General features: G+C 39.8%; 2 protein-coding genes across 3 annotated transcripts in view; both read right to left on the reverse strand.

Annotated features, from left to right (window-relative positions):
• Positions 1-1,969: 1,969 nt before the first annotated feature.
• On the reverse strand, positions 1,970-12,455 carry SCML1 (Scm polycomb group protein like 1). Its single transcript, XM_021683669.1, has 8 exons — positions 12,368-12,455; positions 8,272-8,420; positions 7,005-7,085; positions 6,440-6,517; positions 4,772-4,876; positions 3,829-4,369; positions 3,500-3,651; positions 1,970-2,104 (listed from the first exon to the last, which is right to left on the reverse strand). The coding sequence occupies exons 2-8, from the start codon at positions 8,299-8,301 to the stop codon at positions 1,970-1,972; spliced, it is 1,122 nt and encodes a 373-aa protein (XP_021539344.1). The 5' UTR covers positions 8,302-8,420; positions 12,368-12,455.
• Positions 12,456-17,705: 5,250 nt separating this feature from the next.
• The window catches only part of NHS (NHS actin remodeling regulator), a 346,305-nt gene continuing 342,238 nt past the window's right edge, over positions 17,706-21,772 (reverse strand). For both annotated transcript variants that reach the window (XM_044911563.1, XM_021683785.2), the window contains 2 exons: positions 21,359-21,485; positions 17,706-18,380 (listed from right to left, as the gene is read on the reverse strand). In XM_044911563.1, the coding sequence (XP_044767498.1) occupies positions 17,768-18,380; positions 21,359-21,485 (740 nt within the window). In that variant the 3' untranslated portion in view covers positions 17,706-17,767. The remainder of the gene's footprint in view (positions 18,381-21,358; positions 21,486-21,772) is intronic.

Here is a 21,772-nt window from a genome sequence, read left to right on the forward strand (position 1 = left end):
GGGCGCTCGCAACCCAGGAGACGAGCTTTAAGGAATAAGCGACCTACGTCCCCCCCTCCACTGCCTAGACCATACCCCGGGGGTAAAAGGGCAGCCAGAACTGCGAGGCAGACGTAAGAGCTCGGGGACGGGGACGAGATATGTGGGGGGCCCTGGTCTTTTCCAGCGCGCTCGCGTCACCAATACCATTGCGAGCAACAGGTTTTGAGCACAAAGCTCACCGAACGACCTTCGTACTGCTCCCCTGGGGTCTCGTTTAGGCCCTACAAGAGATCGGCCCTTTGCTGCTAGCGATCTGCTTATCTGTAGAATGAGGGCAAGTGTTAATACTCAACTCTCTGGACGCAGAAAACCACAAACTTAGTAGAGCGTTTCTTTATCAACTCTAATAAATTCGTACATTAATGTCATGCGGTGAAAGCAAATAAAATCAAATCTGAGGCTCTGACATTATTGTGGTTTTAAAACTTTATTATATTTTAAAATCTAAAACTGTAAAACATAGTATTCATACAAACACCTGAGGACTGTTCAGCCGGGCACAGCATCTTCACACAAACAATTTGAGAGAAGATCAAGTTTAAAATAGAATCTTGTCTTACAAGAAATAACATAAATGAATAACATAAATAAAAACACCTTTTAAATTACGTATGCCCAGTAAAGAATTGCATTTGTTTATAAAGTACACTTGGTTTTTGAAAAGGAAAATGTGCATTTTTGCCCCTGGTGAACATTTTATTGGCATTTATAACAAATGGCTAATACACTTAGCACCAATTCTCACAGCTTGTAAGTATTCTATCAAATGTTATACAATATAACAAGGTAATAAATAACAAAACAATGAACAGTTTTCACTTGAAAGTTCTAATTTTTAAAATAAAGTCCAAAATGACAAATCAGAGCTAATGTATCTTCCGAAGTTTAGTAGGATAAATGGCTCAGAAAGCAAATGAACTAGAAACATTGCACAGGACAGAGAGCTTCCCCGTATGGAAGCCTTAAAGAGTCAGCTGAGAGGTACTAGTGACAGCAAATGTGCGAATATTTTTAACAGAATAAAAACATCTCACTAAATATAGTTAATCTTTACCTCTGTGAAGTGCAAAGTGCTATTCTTAAATTCAAAAAGAAAAGATTTACTTGTGTGTATACTTCAGATACAGAATAAAATATAAATATGAAACAGCATCATTATGAACACAGACAATAAAATATATATCTTTCAAAAATCTGGACATAGGCATCTTTATAGAGAGATGTGAGCAATGAATGCCTACTGAAATGTCCAAGCTTAGGCAAAATATGTAAGTTTTAAACTAAGTATCTCTTGCATAAAATGACCATTCTATCTAACAATTTATCTAAAAACTGGTAAGAATATTTTACGAAAGCTTATAAGGTTGCCTTTTCTTTAAATAGGAATATAACATATATAGAAATAATAATAGAAAGGAAAATAATTTATGTGGCTTTCCCTTTGGGGAAGCTGGTAGAACATGAACAGAACCTTGTAGTAACAAACACAAAATATTTTAGAAAGATGCTATCTACAGTTGCATCTTGAAGTTTTCTTATAAGGAAAACCCATGGATTTATTAGAGAACTTTTCAGTCCCTGATATTTACTCTTTGGGATTCAGCTGTTTTGGTTCTATAGATAAAGATGAACAGAAATTAAAGGTGTTTCTGTTTCCTGTGTGAAGTACAGTTGTAAACTATTCAATGAAACTAATAAAAAGATATAAAGAACAAACTCCCAATGAATATGCCAATAGGAACATGTTAAATGGCTTCTAAAATAGTAGACCAGACTGTAATGTAGTTCTGCAATTCTGGACAGAACATGGTTTTAAAAGAACCTTCTACACAACAAAAACTTTTAAGGGCAGAAAAATGGTTTTACACCGAAATGGCATGGAGTCTCCCCTGAATGACGTCCAAGCTAAATCTACACTAACGTGTTTTCAATTGTTAAAGAACTTTTCTTCTTTAAGCCTATCAATGTAGTGGCACAACTTCACAGCTGTGCCCAGCTTCAGCCCCATGTACTTCATCATCATGTCACTCTTGAGTAGTAGCAGAGCCTTCCCGTCAATGTCCTGCAGACAGAAAGAAATAACAGTAATTAGTTAATGTGTTCATATTTTATCAGAATGGTCATTTCTTCATTTACAAGAACATGGAATACCAGTAAGAGAGCAGCTCATTCCAGATGTATATTCTCTTGAGTACACACCTGCTTGATGAAAACTATTAAAAATATAATTTGTACAGTGAAGCATGGTTTGATCACTTGTAAATGTACTTCGAATTTTACGAAGAAAATTTAACCTAGTATCTTTTTAAAGAAATATTTATTTGAGAGAGAGAGAGAGCGTGCGTGCGCACACAAAATGGGGGAGGGGCAGAGGGAGAGCGAGAAGGGGAGCCCGACCCAGGGCTTGATCCCAGGACCCTGGGATCATGACCTGAGCCGAAGACAGACACTTAACCAACTGAGCCACCCAGGCGCCCCAACCTTAAATCTTAAAAATGTCCTAAGCATCAAACTACCTACCTTTAAAATAGTGGGCTGAATAAAATACTGCATGTCTATGACAAAGAGTAAAAACTATGAATGGTAGAATTTTTCTTAGAACAGCTTGGAATATGAGGGTGTTAGCATCCATATGGACTGTACATGTGCTATACAGTGTTGTCTTGATGTTGAAAGCTAATCAGTTAGTTGTCTGAAGTTAGATGCTAAAAACTATTTTCTTGCCATATGGAAAAGGGTACATCAAATATGTGGCCACTAATTTTATTCATTAGGAAACACTATAAAAACATGACTTGATAGTCACGAGGCATCCTCCCTCCAGTTCTTTACTAATAGACTGATGTTGCTGAAACATATTACTTGGTTTTTACAAGTTCTGGTTTAAAAATAAAACTGTACTGTCTGAAAAGACCTGAAACCCTTAACAGTATTGCCTTTTGTCAGGTACCTTCTGTACTTTTCCTACTAAGTACAATAAAAATCAGAACTTATAAAAATTTAACCCATGATGTTACTTTGTAAATGGCATGAGGGTATCAGCACCCCAAATCGTCAATAACCATATAAGGTTAACAGAACTGAGCCAAATGGAATCAGTTGCTGGATTCATTGGGCATCGTAACAAAGAGGACATCATGTCACATTGTTCCTATTTAAATCCAGCCTCTACCATTTAAGGATCTAACTTTGGGCCAAGTAACCTTTCTCACGTATGGAAAATCAGTTGCTAGGGTTCCCCCACCATCCACACTAATCAGTACCCAACTGAAGGGCCTGCACAGAGGTCATTCAAAAGCATTATGGCAGGGGCGCCTGGCTGGCTCAGTCCTACAGCATGAGACTGTTGATCCTGGGGTCATGAGTTCAAGCCCCCCATTGGGTATAGAGCTTACTTAAAAAAAAAAAGAAAGAAAAAAGCATTACGGCAGGAAAACCAGATCAAAATATACATTACATGTTGCCTGAAAAGGTCAGCGATGGGGGTGAGTGTCTGAGGATCTGTATGTTTCAGAAACTGGATCACTTCATCCACGGACCAGGTTGAAGGGTCATCAGAGAAGCTTTGTTTTAGGATCCCTGGTTCTGTTCCAATTGGTGAACTTGTAGCTTCAATGGGGGAAAAAGACAAATCAAACTTGACCTGGTCATTATCCCGAAAGAAGAGATGTTAGGTAGGGAGAAATGGTCTTGCGTCAAGGATGTTGAGGATTATAGGTCAAAGAGTGCTACTTGTGATTATAGGTTAAAGAGTGCTACTTGTACTATGTGTCATTTCACACTCACCAACGTTGGGCGGGATACAAACAGATGAGGCAGTACGGCCAAGGCTCTTATTTTCCATTAGAGTTGGGTAAGTCATCCTCTCCGGGTTATGTGCTGGACTGGGCTCACCTTGACCCAGCATGGATCCAGATACTGCTACAGAAGGTCGGGTAGGTGAGAAGATATTGTGGGTGCTGTGGGCCCCTGGGCTGGAATAGCAGGGCATGGAAGAGGAGCCCTGCACTGGATCATCAGGTGTGAAATATGGCTGATATGAATGCGAAGAATACATGGATGGTAGTGTCGGACTCTGGCTCAGATTCGGCTCCTGCTCCTGGAGGAGTGACTCCGGATCCCGTTCTGGGGACCCCTCCTCTGAATGGTAGGGTGTTCCTACAGGGTTGATCGGGGAATCATTTGCTGGCCTCTCCACCGGCATAGTTGGGCTATAACTTTCAGGATAAGAGAATGAAGAAGGAGGCTCCTTTTTCCTCATTTTCTGGAATCTGATCTTTCTGGAAAGCAGGTAATTATAATTTTTGTAGGCATATCCAAGTGGCTTCTGAAATGACACAAACCCAGCACAAACCAACTGTCAGTAAGTAAAAAAGGAAATAAAGTAAGTAGTAAATATAAATTTATTTTTCAGGTAACACTGCTTTATATCACTAAAGAGTAATGCTCTATTTTAATTATATGATTTTTGTTCCTCTTCAACCCTACATTTTAACCAAATTTTATACACCGTGGTTATAAACATAAAAATATTCAATGTCATACATTTCTCAAACCTAAACTTAAGCATTTTCCCAACAAGTTTTAGTCTCCTATCTGCTGCTACAGCAAGAATCAATTTGGCCTTGCTAATCTCATAGTTAATAGTTCTTTCTCATTTCTAACTCACTGGCATCTTTAGAAGTGAGAGGTCTATTACAGTTATGAAAATATTTTTGTTAACACTCACGCGATTCTGCCACAATGATTTCACACGAAAACGGTGGATTTTTGAAACTTTTCCATGAATGACATCAAATTTCTTATCCAGATTTTGAATAGCATCATAGATGACCTATTATAACACAAGCTATTAATAGTTTCTATTCCAAAAGTAACATAAAAATACCAATAAGCCAAATTTTGACTGCTAGAAACAAAGAAAAGCTCTTAAGCTGTCAGAACCAGATGCCTGGTTTTGGTGACACAGAGCCCAGCTGGCTGAGATAAGGAGACCCAAACTCCTACTCAACTCCAGGCCATACAGGTATTTTAAGAAGCTTTAATATGGGGAAGTAAACGTACCACCATTCTTATAAGCCACCACATTTATGATGGAGTCATTTTATGTCAAGGAAGGGGCTATTTTAGGTAAGAAAGCTTCAAATCTGCTAAAAGGCCAAAGAGCCTCTTTCCATAGAACCATGGTGTGAATTCACAGGCAGTGAGCATTCTATGCTGGAAAGAACAGTGAGCCAACTCTAACAGGTGTGACTTCTGGCTTCAGAGTATTTCAAAATCAGTCAATCAACAATTAACCTTACAAAACCTTTGAGTACATGTCCTCTATTGGCCAACCAGGTATGTGACTAAAAAAACCTGAGAATTCTTCAAATACACAGAAATTTCATTCAGGCCAAAAATACACTTAACAGGAGGCCAGAACCATTTCCTTGGGGGCAGCGATCTGCTTTCACAAGCCCTCCAGGTGGTTCTGCTGCCTGATCAAGTGAGACCCACTGGCCTATAGCACTGAGGTCAACAGGGCAGGCTCTAGGGGAACAGACTTGGGTGCAAAGACTAGCGTTCTGGTCTGTTTCAGGGCTGTGACTTGGGCCCCTGGGCCTTGCTCCTCCTCCACGTTCTAGCCCACCACATCTTGCACCGTCGCTCAGAAAGGAGGCCCTGGCAGAGCAGTGGCAGCCCGGGGTGTCGTGGATGCTTATGTGAGGCAGGCCATCAGAATCCCCCTCCCACCGCCCCCGGCCCCTCCCCGTACACCCTTCCCCAAAGACCTGATATGTTCCCTTGAAGCAGTCCACTTCTGTTCTCAATAACAGTGATAAAGACTCACCTAAACATTCTTTACTTAGGCACGGTAGCTCATTTTAATCCAACAAACTTTGTATGCTAACTACTTTTTAAAAAACAAACTTCCATTACCTCTAGAGGATGCAGCTCACAAAATCCTTGATAATTACACCCATCAATCTCTACCAGCACGCTAACTTTTACAAAATCCCCTCAAAATTACAAACTATGTTAAAATATGCTGTCATTTTTTCGACTGAGCTATCTCAACAATGCATTTAAGGCACATACTAATTTTTTTCTGTATCAGACAATTTCCTTTAAAGATTTTGTAGGGGAAATTAATTCAATATCAAGCAACATAACATACATTTCTTCAGTTAAGGGCTTTTAAAACAAAGCTATAAAACATACATATTGGTATTTCAAAATTTTCACCTGGAGATGCTACTCTAACTATAAATTATTAAAAATCATTACAATGAAGGCATAATCATAAGTAATTTGATACAGCAAAATTTCAATTAATTGTATACTTTACATGAGATAAAGGGAATTTTAACTTAGTATTTCAGAAAACTACATTTGAGAGACAGAACTTTTATACCTGACAATGAGTGAGGACATCCATAACTGTTTTTTGTTGTTCTTCGTTGTAGGATGTGTCAGACATCACGCTTTCCTGCTAATATTTTAAAAGTTAAGTAGTTAATGCTTTACTTTTATAAGAGCCAAACTGAACGCTAGGAGGAAAAAAACTTTACATTTATTTATTTAAATTGTTTTTATTTGTCACCAACTTTTCAAAAGGATTCAGAAGTCTTAATCTAAAGCAGAGACAAAATAAAAACTCACATTAGTACGAGAATGAAAATGACAACTGCTAATTAAGAGAGGAAATAAGAATTTATTATATCAGAAGGACCTAGGTTTCGAGTTTTGTACTGAAAATGAGTATAAACTGCTCTGAACTTCCTACTACCTAAGGAAAAGGGAAGTAAAATGATTAAGTGCTCATTGTCTAATGAAAGGAAGCAAACAAATTCAGGAGAGGCCAATATTTTTTGAGTTTGAGTTTAGAGGAACTCTATAATATATGAAGAATTTAAACCTTTTTCTTTAAAATGGTTAAGTGTTAATATATTTGGCAAATGGCAATTAACATTACTTACATTATTGACATATGCAGTGTTTGGTTCATATGCATAAAGAACAGTGTTATCATCATCATAAGCAGGTATTCGTGTTCTTATCTAAGGAAGATGTATTAACAAATTAAAAGGAAAGATGAAAGACAGAGCTGAAAGAAAAACTGAGGACTTCAATTTCACTTTTAAGAAGCTCCAAAAGCCTATTGGTGATTATCAAAGGACCTCTGTCCACTGTAAATACTAGGGACTACATGGAAAGATGTTCTTGCAAAACTGTTCTCTCATTATCTCAACTACACTTAAGATATCATTTTCTATTGAGCTTCACCTCTCGTGTAACTCAGGGTAGAAAGACTAGTCTAGTAACCTGGCACCAGAATTGCTGTAAAAGCAAGTATCTCTAACCATGAACAAAGAACCAGGTTACATGGCTTTTATTTTTAAATAATCCAACAGTGCCACTCTGTGGACAAAATAGGAAACACTTAAGCACCTATTTTTCTTGCTAAATTAATCACCTTAAAACATTTTTTTTTGGAATAGGACAGGGTATAAATAAATATACAATAAATAGCCGTTAGATTTCATTTAATAACAGTATTCTAAGAATGAATTATAAACTATAGGAATAATGTTAAAATAGAGACAGACAGAAGCTATGTAGTCTTTGTTTCAAAAAGCATAACTAAAACAATATGGAATGGGCTATAGATTAGTTCTGATAAAAATATACCGTGTTTAGTGCCTTATGCTTTTCAAACTGCTTTCACATATTTATTTCGGAAAGCAATCTTCAGTAGGCGGTTAACATTATGTCCAAAGATGAAAAGATACTGGGGCTGATAGAAGTTAAGAGAATTGCCCATAGCGCTTAGGTGGCATTAATACCCATATCCTTATTTAAGTAAAGAAATGCTTTTTCTGTTAAGCCAAATTATATATAGTTAATAATCTATTTTTACTCACCTTCAGGAATCAAGAAACATAGCAGAATGTGACAAAATTGTACAACAGCACAACGATTTTGAAAGACTGTTTGGCAAGATTTTCATGAAGTTACGTTAACCCTATGAGCTAGCAATTCAGCTCCTGAGTATTTACCCAAAGGAAATGCTAGTATCTGTTCACAAAAAACTTGTACATGAATGTTTGCCGCAGCTTTATAGACCAGTCAAAACTCATGAAGTTGTTATTTCTGCATTTCACTAAATGAAATTAAATTCAATTCAGAAAAGAAAGAGAGCACAGTGAAAAGAACAAAGACAGATTTTCAATTTGAAATACAAACCACATCAACTTCACTGGAGCCGCTAGACATCTTTTTTGTGCAACAGCAGCACTCCACCTCCTCGGAGTTGGGCCTAATTATATTTAAACTTGCTGGAGAGTTTATTTGTGAAACTCCCTGGTCACCTAGGTCTGGTAAACCACCTACTCCTGAAAAACAACACATAAATAAGTTACTTCACAGACTTACTACCATAATCAACTTAATAGGGTTATGTTCTCAGAATGCCAACTCCAACTGAATTGGGAGTCCTGGCTGAATTTTAGAGAGTGACAAAACAATAACTCATCCATTAGTGATTTAGAATAAACCCTTAATAACTGAAGGGCTAGGCTGCCACACCTAGGAATAAGAATCAAGATCACACACAAATTCCAAATTGTGAAGTGAATGCTTCACAACTGAAAGGCTACAGAGTAAATGCTGGAAAAAAATGAACAAGGGAACACCACTCCTAACTGCTTTTTGAAAGCAGCTGAGGGGCCCCTGGGTGGCTCAGTCAGTTGAGCGTTGGACTCTTGGTTTCAGCTCAGGTCATGATCTCAGGGTTGTGGGAAGGAGCCCTGTGTCTACTTGGGTTTCTTGCCCTTTGCCCCTCCCCCAACTCGTGCTGTCTGTCTCTCTCTCTCCCCCTCAGATAAATAAATCTTTAAATTAAAAAAAAAAAAGATTCTCTTTCTCCCTCTCCCCCTCCCCACTCATGCTCTCTCAAGAAAAAAAAAAAAAAAATCTCCAATTTGAGGTGTAACTTTTATTCTTTAAACTGGTTGTTTTATTCTGATTATAAGACTAATAATGAATAATTAAACTGCTGTGTTTTCATACAAAGGAAGCCTACACAGCAACGAGAATGAACCAACTATTGCCACACATGAGGATGAATCTCACAACCATACAGGTGAGTAAAACTCAGATACAAAAGAGAAAATACTCTATGATTCAATTGATCTAAAGCTCAAAAACAGGCAAAAATAATCAATGGTGGGCTAGGTCTTTCCAAACCAATACCTTTAGATATACTGTAGTCACTCTAACAACTTCCTCATTTTCTATCTTGCAGATAGGCCATGACTGTGGAGCAGTCTTGCACCTCTACTTGAACTCTCAAGGAATAAGAATATTGAATTCAAATTTCCCAACTCTAAGAGTATTTCCTATAATCTCATTGTACTTCTAACAATTTTGTTTTATATTTTATATGTGTAATTTTTCATTACATATGTTTCACTATAGAAAATTTGGAATATACCACAAGGTACAGATAATAATACCTAACAGATTTTACAGCCGACTCTGTGCCAGGCAGTGTTCTAAGCACTTGATGTGTGTTAACTCATTTAGTATTCCTGACAACCCTATAGGGCAGGCTCTGTTATTATCCCCATTTTTCTTAAGAGAAAATTGAGGCTAAGTGAGTTTAAATAATCTATCCAGGTCTCATAGCTAGACAGTGGTGCAGTCTGGCTCCAGAGTCTATGGGCTTTACTTATTCATTATTAAAATCACCTGGAATCCCTTCTCTAACAATAACAAAATAAAACCCAAACTCCTACAATGGCCTACAAGGTCCTTACACAGAAGCCTCCACACTCCTCAAGTGAGATCACCTCTTACCACCTGTCCCCCTGCTCTAAGCCTAAAATATTTACTATCCGGCCTTTTATAGACAAAGTCTGCCACCACCGTTATAGACTCTTAAAATCAGACAATTCTCTACTGGACTAATTACACTGCAGCCAAAACTTGGCTGTAGTTAGACATAGATGCAGCATTCATTGAGTCCACCACCAGACTCCAGACATTTCTAACTCTGTGGCACATGTACAAATCACCAGTCTTGCACTCTTTGAACCTCTCACTCCTGTCATGACCTCTACCCACGATACCCTGCTGGTTCTCCACCTAGGAGAACCTTTTCAACTTCAAAGCTCAACTCAAGTTCCATCTCCACAAAGCAAAGGTGCTAAGTCATCCCATCCAAAAGTGACACTGCTTTCCCCAAAGTACCAGAAGACTCACACAGTAATGCTTTTAAGGTAATCGTTACACAAGGGGAAACATCAAATAGCCTAAAGACCTTAGGCTTGGGGCCAGAACACCTCGGTTTTAGGTCCCAGCTCCTCCACTTACTGGTTGTGTGACTTCCCTGTACTTTTTTTTTTTTTTAAAGATTTTATTTATTTATTTGAGAGAGAGAGAAAACATGAGGGGGGGAGGGTCAGAGGGAGAAGCAGACTCCTCGCTGAGCAAGGAGCCCGATGCGGGACTCGATCCCGGGACTCCAGGATCATGACCTGAGCCGAAGGCAGTCGCTTAACCAACTGAGCCACCCAGGCGTCCCGTACTTTTTTTTTTTAATCTGTAATATGGTGGTAATAGTACAGACCTCACACGGAGTTATGAGGATTAAACGAATTAATACACATCAACTGTTTAGAATTCATGGCTGGCATAGCAAAGGCACTCACTGTTCGCAACGGTTATTTCATTATTTGGATATTCATAACATCCTCCCAACAGAACTATTTGTCATGGAGCACATGGACAATAAATACTCAGGGTCAAAACATGTAATTTTCATTCACATTGCACCTGTATACTGCAGATACAGCAACCGTTTTTGCAAACAAACTTTAAAAACCAGGACATAATGCAAAGAACTGGGCTTTAAAAAATACTTGAATCCAAATCCAAATTGCAAAATTTGCTGTTTTGCTTCAAGAAGGTATTTAAACTCTCTGTGCCTCAATTTCTTAACTTGTAAAGTTGGAATAATATCTGCTTCACATGGCTGTGTAAGACCAAATGACACAGTTAAGCACTGAGTATCACGTCTGGTTCACAGCAGGCACAGCATCAATTTTAGTTCCTTTCCCGTCTTCACATAAGATAAAGTTCCCACAACAATTTCTTAGAGCCTAACCATGACTGGATTATGCAAAATTAATTAATATAATTCATTAAACTCAAAATCCTGCAAAATGAGTTTACTTAAAATGAAGCTCTTGTGTATTTTACGATAGAAAACCTAAACTCTTGATAACGTAAGAACAAGAAGCCACCTGGGTTTTTTTAAAGACGTTTTTTAGACTTCAAAGGCATTTCAAAGGCATTTTTCAAAAGTCATTTGAAGATTCAGCTTCCAAGATTGATCGAAAATGTGAAGGATGAAAACAGCGTTTCACCCGAAAACCACTGAAAAAATACACAGCAAAACCAAGGCAGATTACAACACCCAATTTTTTTAAATCAAAATTGTGTCAAAACACTGAACAACCATTTTCTAAAAATCCTGTCCAGACTCTCAAAACTAGCCCTTCTGTCCGTATCAAACTTAACCCGACCACAAAGTTGCCAGATGGGAGATAATGCCGCCCTAACTGTATCCCATCGCCCAGCACTGAATCGAGCCCATGCCCTGTTTTTATAAAACACCGTGAGGAAAAGCTGCTTGTAATATCACTATTTGTAAATATTAAAGTAGTTTAAAACCCTAGAGCAGTCCTAATTTGGGGAGAGCCAGGTAGAGGAGGGAAGGAAGCGATCTCTAACCAAGTTCTCAAACAATCGTGCCTTTATTTTCTTTCGCCTCGCGTTTCTGTAGGAAGACTGCACTGTCATTGATCAAACGAGGTTACCAACAAAGCCTCAAAATCAACGTTTCAATCTCACAGAAATGTTTTAACGAATCAACTCGCTAGTTCATCAATTCTTTAAACTCAAAATTCTATATAAAGTCTCAGAGTCTTGGTAGTTCTTCGCCCCCCAACCGCCTTCGCTAAGGAAGAGAAAGGACGAAAAAGGACCTACTTGTCCCAGAAAGTCAGCACAAAGTACTCAAAAAGCGGCCAAATCTCAAAAGCTCATAGCCGCTGGTATCCCGGGACAGGCGGCGGGAACCACCCTGAACCACCCCTCAGCGCGATCCCGAAAATCAAGTCCTTTTTCTTCCCTCACGGCAAATCCTGCCCCGCCCCGCCCCCCGCTCCGCCCCACAGCTCCCCAACCTTCACACCAAACCGGAGCTCAACGGTTTCTCGCGCACACCCGAGAGGCAAGAAAGTTCAAGGGAAGGAAAAAGTGTCGCTAAACAGACCTGTTCTGGCATCAGGATCTGCCTCACCGGCCTCCGGAGGGCACGGGACCCAATTAGTGTCAGCCAGCCTTCCGGAGCGTCAACGGCCAAAACCGTTAATTCTATAGCTTCACAAGCGATCCTCCCGCCGGAAGTCGGGCCTGGCCACGTGACACGCCCGCCTCGAGGACCCCGGAAGCTCCGGATCTACGCGCGCACTAGCGAGCACGCGGCACTCTTCTTCCCATACACGCGGCTCTTATCCGGCGGGCGCCTGCGCAATGGTTGGGGGAATAGGAACGTTGCTAGGGCGACAGCCAAGGGGAGGGGCTTTCCCTCCCATTGCGCAGCCGGCAGTGCCCGCCTCCGAGCGTCTGTAGCTGGGCGTTCGAGTTCAGATTTCCGCTCGCAAAAGCTGGTGGGATTGGGACCCGGCACTAGAGTGTAGCCGCGAGCCTCCAACGCTGAGAGGTGTTTCTGCGGCTGCGCAGGGGCGCCGGCGCATGGGCGCGCGATTCTTCCAGCGCCGGAGCCGCTTCGTGGAGAACGCTCGGCGTGGTGAGGCTGCTGGGCGCGTGTCCTCTCCAATGTCATTGGTTGATTTTTTTGAAAAAAAAAAATTTTTTTTTTTTAAAGATTTTATTTATTTATTTGAGAGAGAGAGAGCACATGAGAGGGGGGAGGGTCAGAGGGAGCAGCAGACTCCCTGCTGAGCAGGGAGCCCGATGTGGGACTCGATCCCGGGACTCCAGGATCATGACCTGAGCTGAAGGCAGTCGCTCAACCAACTGAGCCCCCCCAGGCGCCTGAAAATTTTGTTTTTTTTAAATGTAATTCTATCTCTCGCCCTCCCGTCACAGACGTCGACTTTGGCTCTATCCTAGGTGTGCGCGTCATTGCTGGAATTCGAAGGAGAGGATATGGGGCCTTAATTGTGGAGGTTTGGTACAAACGGGGAAAGTTATTTTAAAAAGTTGTTACCTCGGGGCACCTGGGTGGCTCAGTTGGTTAAGCGACTGCCTTCGGCTCAGGTCATGATCCTGGAGTCCTGGGATCGAGTCCCGCATCGGGCTCCCTGCTCAGCGGGGGGGTCTGCTTCTCCCTCTGACCCTCCTCCCTCTCATGCTCTCTGTCTCTCATTCTCTCTGTCTCAAATAAATAAATAAAATCTTTAAAAAAAAAAAAAAAGTTGTTACCTCATGGGGAGGTAACACAGACCCTGGAGCCAGATTTACTGGGGTTAACTGCGGCCCCAACATTTAGTCCCTCCACGGCTTTGGACAAGTCAGGTAACACAGCTCTGTGCTTGCGTTTCCCCATCTGTTAAATGGGCACAATGTGGGGAGTACATGAGTTTGAGTAAGCAAAGCACTTAGAACACTATCTGGCACATAAATTTGCTACGTAATAAAGGATACATGACATTATTTAGTGGCATATTGGCATATGTATATCGAGGCTGCCCATCTTTGGAAGGAGGCACAGTTTGAGTAATTATCAGAAGCAAAGCAGGTAAGTATTTTAAAGTAAAGCCATAAATCTTTTCCTGGCTCACAGAGGAGCTACAAGGAAAGTATAGTAGATATTGGAAATTTATTCTTTCTCCTCTCAAATACAAAACGAGATTAGAGAGGCGCCTGGCTGGCTCAGTCAGTAGAGCTTGTGTGATCTCGGGGTTATGAGTTGGAGCCCCATGTTGGGTGTTGAGATTACTTTAAAAAAATCTAAAAACAAACAAACAAACCCAAAACCCAAAATGAGATTGGAGCTCATTATACACTATTTATTACTTTTTTTCCCTCATACTTTTGCTATAGCAGTTCCCTTTATGTCCAGTTCCCTATAAAACACTTGCTGTTTGTGAAACCCCAAGAATGCAGTTACATAATCCAAGAGAAACTGGTTGTTTAATTGCAGTCACGTTTATTTGCAGTTTCTATACACACTTTCTAGGTAATCAAACTTTTCTGGTACATTTTTTTTGAGAGGGGTTCACAATGAAACTGTCACCATTTTTACTAAAAATAAATACAAGACTTAAAGTGTTGCACAGCTCTAAAATATACAAAGGCTTGAATTGAATGTAAACGTTGAAAACATCTTACAAAAGAAACCATTTCTGCGACAATTTAAAAAGTTCATATTTACAAATATTACAAAAATACAAAATGGATGCAAGTCCATAAACCATTGTCTTTTTGGCCAGCATGAACTGGTTCTAGTACCAAAATAGTTACACTGTAACCTTCTTTATAGTTTTAAACCTTTGTCATGATCTAGTTCTCTAAGTCTGCCATCACTGCAGCAAATGTACTCACTCACTGACCTTTGGCAAGAGCAAACAGTGTGTTTTGTTTGCTACAACTAGTCCATGTCCTCTACTTAGCCAAAAAAAACCCCCAAAAACAAAAAACCAACAAAAAACAAAAAAACACCCCAAACACAAAAAACCAAAAAGTAAGGAAAAAAAAATTTCCCCCACACAACACAGACATGTTGTATAAACATAAAAGAACAAAAAATTAGCATCAGTGCAAACAACAGAAGAAAAGTTTGGATTGATGTTTTTTACAATACCTAATGTGTGTACCCTGCTTCAAAACGGTAGTGATGTTGAAGACAGCCCTCTAATTCTTGGTCTTATATGCTATGTAATAAAGCCATGTAGAATATTCCAGATTACTAAGGAATTCCTTACTTTTTTTTTTTTTTTTAACTCAGTTACTCAATACTCTTAACACAGTGAATTTAAAATCCATCATTATTTGGGTTTTTTTTAAATCTATGAAATATAAAATAGAGAAACTCTGCTATAGATTTTTAGAGTAAACAAAATAAGTAAAACTATATTATAAGGGTTAGTTCTGTGATCATTACATATAGAAGGAATCTTATTGCCTCACAATTCAAGTCAGTATGTATTTTAAAAAATATATGGTACCATTACTTAAATTGATGTCAATAATAAAAAGGTGACATATTTATTAAAGCCAATTAATGGGTTTCCTATTCAAGATTTAGAATCACTTTTAAAGCCCACATACTTTCTTTACGCTTAAAAAACCCCTAACTACACAAAAGCCATACTGCAAACGAACTGCTTTTATGAAAATTACAAAAGATCACCTATTGGGACTGGAAATGACGGTTTCTTAGCACATTTGTCTAAAAACTTTATTTTTAAAATTTTGCCAAGTGTACTTTTCAAAGCATGAGAAAAAGTTATTCATGTTCCCATGTGGTGTCAAACCATGCTGGTTTTCTTGACTAATGGGTTCCAATGAGAAATGGTCCATTTTTTTTTCAAACCCCCATTTTTCTTTTAATAAAAAGTATAACACTTTATACATGTTCAAATGTACCCTTTACCAAGTAGCTTATCTATCCCAGCGCAAGCACCCACACCCACACACCCACACACACACCCACACACACATTCTCCCTCCTCTACCCCGCCACCCCCAGGACCCATTTTACATACAAGGATGACAAGAAATTAAGAAATACAATTTGATAGTGAAAACAAATAGAAGACAGACATTTTTTTTCTTTACAAACAAACAAAAACCAACAGCAATCAGATTCTCTAATTCTCAATCTATAACATCTTAGAAAGTGTTTCTATTGAAAGACAGCATCCTCTTAGACCAGGCTTTCTCCTTCATGTTGTATGAATCAAACCAAAGCCACAAACCCGCTTTCACACATCCTACTTTCCCAAATACCACTTGCATAAACTTAAAGCCAGTTGCTTATCAATTTCTTGGTAATGCTGGTCTGTTCTAGCATTCTAATCACATTCTATTCTTTTATAGGCCATATCCCTTCTTAGTTCTCTTTACTTTCTACCTTGTCCCATTCAAAACATATTCTAAGTACATAGCTGCTTATATTTCTGACATATTTCAAACATTAGTATCAGTTCACGTTAAAATCAGAGGTGTAAGAACCATTTGCAGATTTCAACTTGTAACTACTTTTTTTTCAGTTTTAAGACAAGAAAATTCAAGTAATTTCAAGTAATTCAGCTTGTTTCCCTGCCTTCATTTTATCAGAGCACTTGCCCTGATATTTCCTTTCCCACCCACCACCCTCCCCTTTTGCCATCAAGCAGATATAGTAAAATCAGACAAAAACTCATTTGTATGTAGCATTGTGAACCAGAGCTGTTCCCCATTCCCGGTTTAACAGTGAATATAAATAATGCATATACACATACCTATTTCCCAACTATATTGTTCACAGTGTCATTTCTGTTACTTTTTAGGTAGCATGAATCTCATCAGCACAGAGAGAAAGCTTCACTGAAAACTCATTGCAGGTACTTACTGATAAATCAATAGCTCTGTGGCATGCTTATGTTTTATTTTTGTTAGTTAAAGAACCTGGAGCTAATTGCTAAACTGTTTAAGGAGTTTATGACTGTTTATGTCCCCAGTAGCCTAATATAAAACATAACCTAAAATTAACTATTGTTTTCCCTATTCATTCTCTTTAAAGCAATCCATTGAAAACTTAAGAGTCTAAAAGACACTGTCAAATGTTGTTCTTCAGGGCTTTGTGTTGAGAATGATGATTTTTCTCATTGATTAAAAAAAAAATCAAAAGCATGCTTTTCATTCTGTCCAAATTACCACATGGCAAATCATAGCCATGTGTTACTATTCGCTTGTTTGGTGCTGCAATTTGTCACAAAAATGGTGAGGTCTGAATTCATTATTTTAAATTAATCACATTTCAGTATATGACCTCAAGATTTTCTTTATTTCACCAGTTTAAAATTCATAATTGAGGTTTATCACTCAGAAAATCATATTGGTGGACATTTAAATATGGTATTTTATATGAAAATGGTATTCACAGAATACAATTATTATACTTTATTTGCTGTGTTCTATAAACAGTTGGTGTGTGGTAGATAATTGGCCACATGTCCACTCGTCATTGATAAATCTATTTACACATTTTTATCAAAAATATGGTATTTACATGTGTGTAGTTCTTCTGAATTTTGCTTTAGTTCATTTTAATATAAAAAAATACCAAACCTCCAGAGTAATTTCATCTTCTTAAGAATTATGACAGTGAGGGCTTTGTTTTCTGAATAGGCAGCTCTGGGAAAACTTTTTCTAGGTTTCATGAAAAGCAGACATTTTCAAATTCTATATTATCAAAAGGAATGAGATTGGGTAAATCAAACTAAGCTAAAGAAAAATATGAAAGACAGTGCAGCTACTTAAAAATGTGGAAAATAATCAAGAAAGACCATCTTCCATTTCCCCCGCAAATATTTAGGAATTCGTTGGTAAGCAGTGATGGTACCCCACGGTGTGCTGACTTCTCCCCAGTCCTCTGTTCTGTTCCTACATCCTCATATGACTAAGGGTTTTGGCCTTTGGCAGCCAGCCTGGCCCGGGCCACCTATGTTGAACTCTGGGAGGATCGGTCGTCATGTGGGCTCCCATCAGAATTTTCTGTCTCACCCTCAGAGATGGCCTGCATGGGCGCATTGTACAGCCTGCAGCGGACGCTATAGCGACTGCTGCTGGCCGCAGGGGGCGCTCGCGAACGGCCAACCCTTGCCGATGCTGAGGTGGCAAAGTTCTTTGAGGAAAACCCTTCTGCATTAACTCTTGGGGAGCATGGAGAGAGTGGGGACAATGCCTCGGCCCCAGGTGCCCCCTGATGGGCCTCATGGGTGCTTTGTGGGGACTCAGCGGTGAGCTCTCCTGGAGGTTTGGGCAGGATGGGACTCTTGAGGATCTCAGTAGCAGACATGCGGTAACTAGAATCTGAGCGACTTCCTTTCTTGAGGAGTAACAGTTTAAACTCTTCGTTCGATGTGTTGGACTTTTTGGCATTTCGGTAGATGAGGCCAGGAGACCTCTGGCTGTTTGGGGTGGTCACATTGCTGTTGGGCAGAGTGACAGAACCGGCGCTGCTGCTGCTGCTGCTGCCGCCAAGAGAAGCCCTCGATTTGCTTCGAGTGGACATATCCCCAGAATCTTTTCTTCCAAGTACTTTCCTCTTGGACCTTTCAAGAAAAGGAAACATCTCAGTCCACAGACATTTTTATGAAACTAAAAGTGTTATGTCACATTCATGCACTGTCCTTAAAGAGCACTTGGGTGCACCCTATCTGACTGGATAGGAAGCATTAGGACACTGGAGGTGAGGAGTGAGATACATTCCTTGCCCTTGTAGCACTCACAGCCTAAGGGAAATTCTCCAGTCATCGGCGGCCGTAAATTAGGTTCTGTAAATGACCGGCTCACATAATGACTAATGTGGAGGCTACAGCTTCTAGAGGAGGACTTATTGGGATGTTTTACAAGAGTCTGAGAAAATACTGCTGTCTGACTTCTGGTTAGAGTGTAGGCAGTGAAGGACTATAGCTTTCTCTTATTAAATCTGTCTCGGCCTTACGGATAAAATGCTCTGATGTGTGGGGTTGGCTTTCAGTGAATACCAGAAGAGCAAAGTGGATAGAGGTGTGGATGGGACGGGATTAGCCATAGGTTGATGGTGGACAGGCGTGGGTGATGGATATGTGTGTCAGGGGGAGGTACGTTATACTATTCTGTCAACTTTTTAAATTTCTCCATATAAAAAATTTCTTACATGACTTGTTAAATAAATCAATCCATTTTTTGCTGTAAAGACCATTCTGTAGCTGCTTAGTAACATCAGCTGTGTATCAGTCAATAAGCCCACTTTCTGTGAGAAGCTAAAAACCTAGACTACCTCTGGAGCTCTTAAAGCTCTATATACTGTAAACTCTCAAGAAAACAAGGTAAAAAAAAAATCAAGTGTCATCCACAAAAAAAAACAACAAGGTCATTCTTTGTGCTGCACATAAATAAATCCTACACAAATGCAAATCTAAGATTACCAAGCTCTGTAAGTCTACCAAACGTAGGCATCTGTCATCATATTATTTCTTTTGGTAAGTAAATAGGTGTAAACTTAGTGAATCTTCAGCATGATTCAGTATGTTGATAAATATTGGCAACATGCTCTTTCACCAACCTAAAAATCCATAGGGTAGAGAAAATGTCAGCTTTGTAGTTGGGAGACCAGCCTCATTTTGGTTCACTGAAACCTTTGTGGTGGTTATCTCGCATATGCCAGGGTCTGGCACTCCGATACGGTAGGAATTTCAAACTAACATTTGCTTTTAGCATCTACCATATTCGAGACACTAAAATGTTATTTTAGCATCAAAATTGAATTTGTGAGCTATAGGTATCTCCACTAACAGGGAGTAGGTAGAGAGGTTTTAACTGACAAGACTGGATAAGAAGTGGCAGCACTGAGATTCAATTCCAGATGTTTCTGACTCCACTACTTATGTTCTGTCCACTATTCCAGATACTAACATTTGGTCCTTTGGGGTAAGAACTTGGCTCTTTAACTTATATAGCGTTTTAGTAACTTGTCCTAAGAGAAAGTGTGGTAAGGGAAATATAATCAGATCTTAGACCACACGCAGAGCAAAGAAAAAATGAACTGATTCTTCACTCTCTGCGTGGCGAGGTGTGCCTGCTAAGGTATATACACACAGAAGGTGTTTCTGATGGACTCCTTTAAAAAAAAAGCTGTTGAAGAGCTGTGCTCCTTCTTTATGAGAAAACCACATCAACAGAAAATGCAAGTTCCCTTTAAAAGTAGAATTCCAGGGGCACCTGGGTGGCTCAGTCATTTAAGCGTCTGCCTTTGGCTCAGGTGATGATCTCCTGGTGCTGAGATTGAGCCCTGTGTCGAGCTCCCCGCTCAGCAGGGGATCTGCTTCTCCCTCTCCCTCTGCCCCTCCCTCTGTTTGTGCTCTCTCTCTCTCTCTCAAATAGATAAATAAATAAATCTAAAAAAAAAAAAATAGTAGAATTCCTGGAAAAATGGCAAGCTTCTTGAAAAAAACTTGCTTCAAAAAGTATAACTTCAGGGGTGCCTGGGTGGCTCAGTTGGTTAACCGTCTGCCTTCAACTCAGGTCATGATCCCAGGGTCCTGGGATCAAGCCCCACGTTGGGCTCCCTCCTCAGTGGGGAGCCTGCTTCTCCCTCTCCCTTTGCCCCTGCTCATATGCACGCTCTCTCTCTCTCTCTTGCAAATGAATAAATAAAATCTTTTTTAAAAAGTGTAACTTCATAAGGTAGAAAAGGCAGTTTCCAAGTTGTGTCCCTTGGGAGTCCCATGTAGTTCCAAGGCCTAGTGGAAGAAAGCAGTCATGGCTGTGAAAGGAGCAGGTACAGCAGGATTGGATAGCTCAGTCTAATCTGGGTTCGGCTACCGAGTGCAAGTTCCTGCTCTGTTCATCAGTCACAAGTTGTAAGGAGTATATATTCTTGCAAACATGGTCCTTGATTGCAGGGGGCAGGGGGCAGGTGAGAGAATGTGAATGGGCAGCCTGGACACAATAGTGTCCTAGAAAAACAGCCCAGAGGACATCCTCTGTTTGTGGGATTTGGGGTATTAATTTTAGAGAGGAGCAATGTTATTAAAGAAGTTTAAGTTTTAGGAAGAGGGGGAGAAAAGGAGCAGTGATTAGTTCTGAGCTATGAAACGGGCAGGTTTATACACTGTCTTGTCTCAAACTTGGGCTCTGACTGTTCAGTGAATCGGCTTGCATCTCTGCTAGTGTAGGATTACAGTTGTGAGCTTTTTTTTTTTTTCTTTTGGTTCAAGAAATTATTTGTCAGAGATTACAACAGAGTGAGCTTTCACGCTGTTACTTAGCCACAAATTGTTTTCAAACGAAAACTTGTCGCAAGATGTCTTTCCTATGGAAAACACCTCTCCCTTCGGCAGTTCTTATGGAAGTCTCTCAAGTCAGGTTGAGCTATATATGAAGGCTCACATTCCCCAACAGAAATATAAGTCTATCAGTTTGATTTGGAAAACTAATTTTTCTTTGCTTTTTTGCTGAATGTATCATAAGTACACAAGGCTTTCCTGTATTTGCATTTGATGAGATGCACTGAAAGAAGCAAAACTTTTGGTGTTAATTGCCTCACCTGTGAATGACTGCAAACAAATCCTCAGTTGTACGAGGTTTGTTTGGAGACACGAACACACCTTCTGCTTCAGCCTGAGAGTCTTCACTAAGTGGCGAAATCATAGAGTCATCACTCGGTGACGATTCTTAAATGAAGAACAAAAGCATCTTTAAGAAGAAGTTACCAGATGGGGCGCCTGGGTGGCTCAGTTGGTTAAGCGACTGCCTTCGGCTCAGGTCATGATCCTGGAGTCCCTGGATCGAGTCCCGCATCGGGCTCCCTGCTCAGCAAGGAACCTGCTTCTCCCTCTGACCCTCCCCCCTCTCATGTGCTCTCTCTCTCGTTCTCTCTGTCTCAAATAAATTAAAAAAAAAAAAAAAATCTTTAAAAAAAAAAAAGAAGTTACCAGGCATGCTGCTGTGTTTCACTGGC

This window comes from Neomonachus schauinslandi, chromosome X (assembly GCF_002201575.2).
Source record: "Neomonachus schauinslandi chromosome X, ASM220157v2, whole genome shotgun sequence".
Classification (NCBI taxonomy): domain Eukaryota; kingdom Metazoa; phylum Chordata; class Mammalia; order Carnivora; family Phocidae; genus Neomonachus; species Neomonachus schauinslandi.

Bases quoted from the DNA above. Each gene is read 5' to 3' on its own strand.
- SCML1 (XM_021683669.1), bottom strand. From the start codon at position 8,301: ATGTCTAGCGGCTCCAGTGAAGTTGATGTG. The intron at 7,086-8,271 runs GTTTGTATTTCA...CATCTTCCTTAG, and splicing joins GCTCCAGTGAAGTTGATGTG to ATAAGAACACGAATACCTGC. The intron at 3,652-3,828 runs GTGAGTGTGAAA...CCCCCATTGAAG, and splicing joins TTGTATCCCGCCCAACGTTG to CTACAAGTTCACCAATTGGA.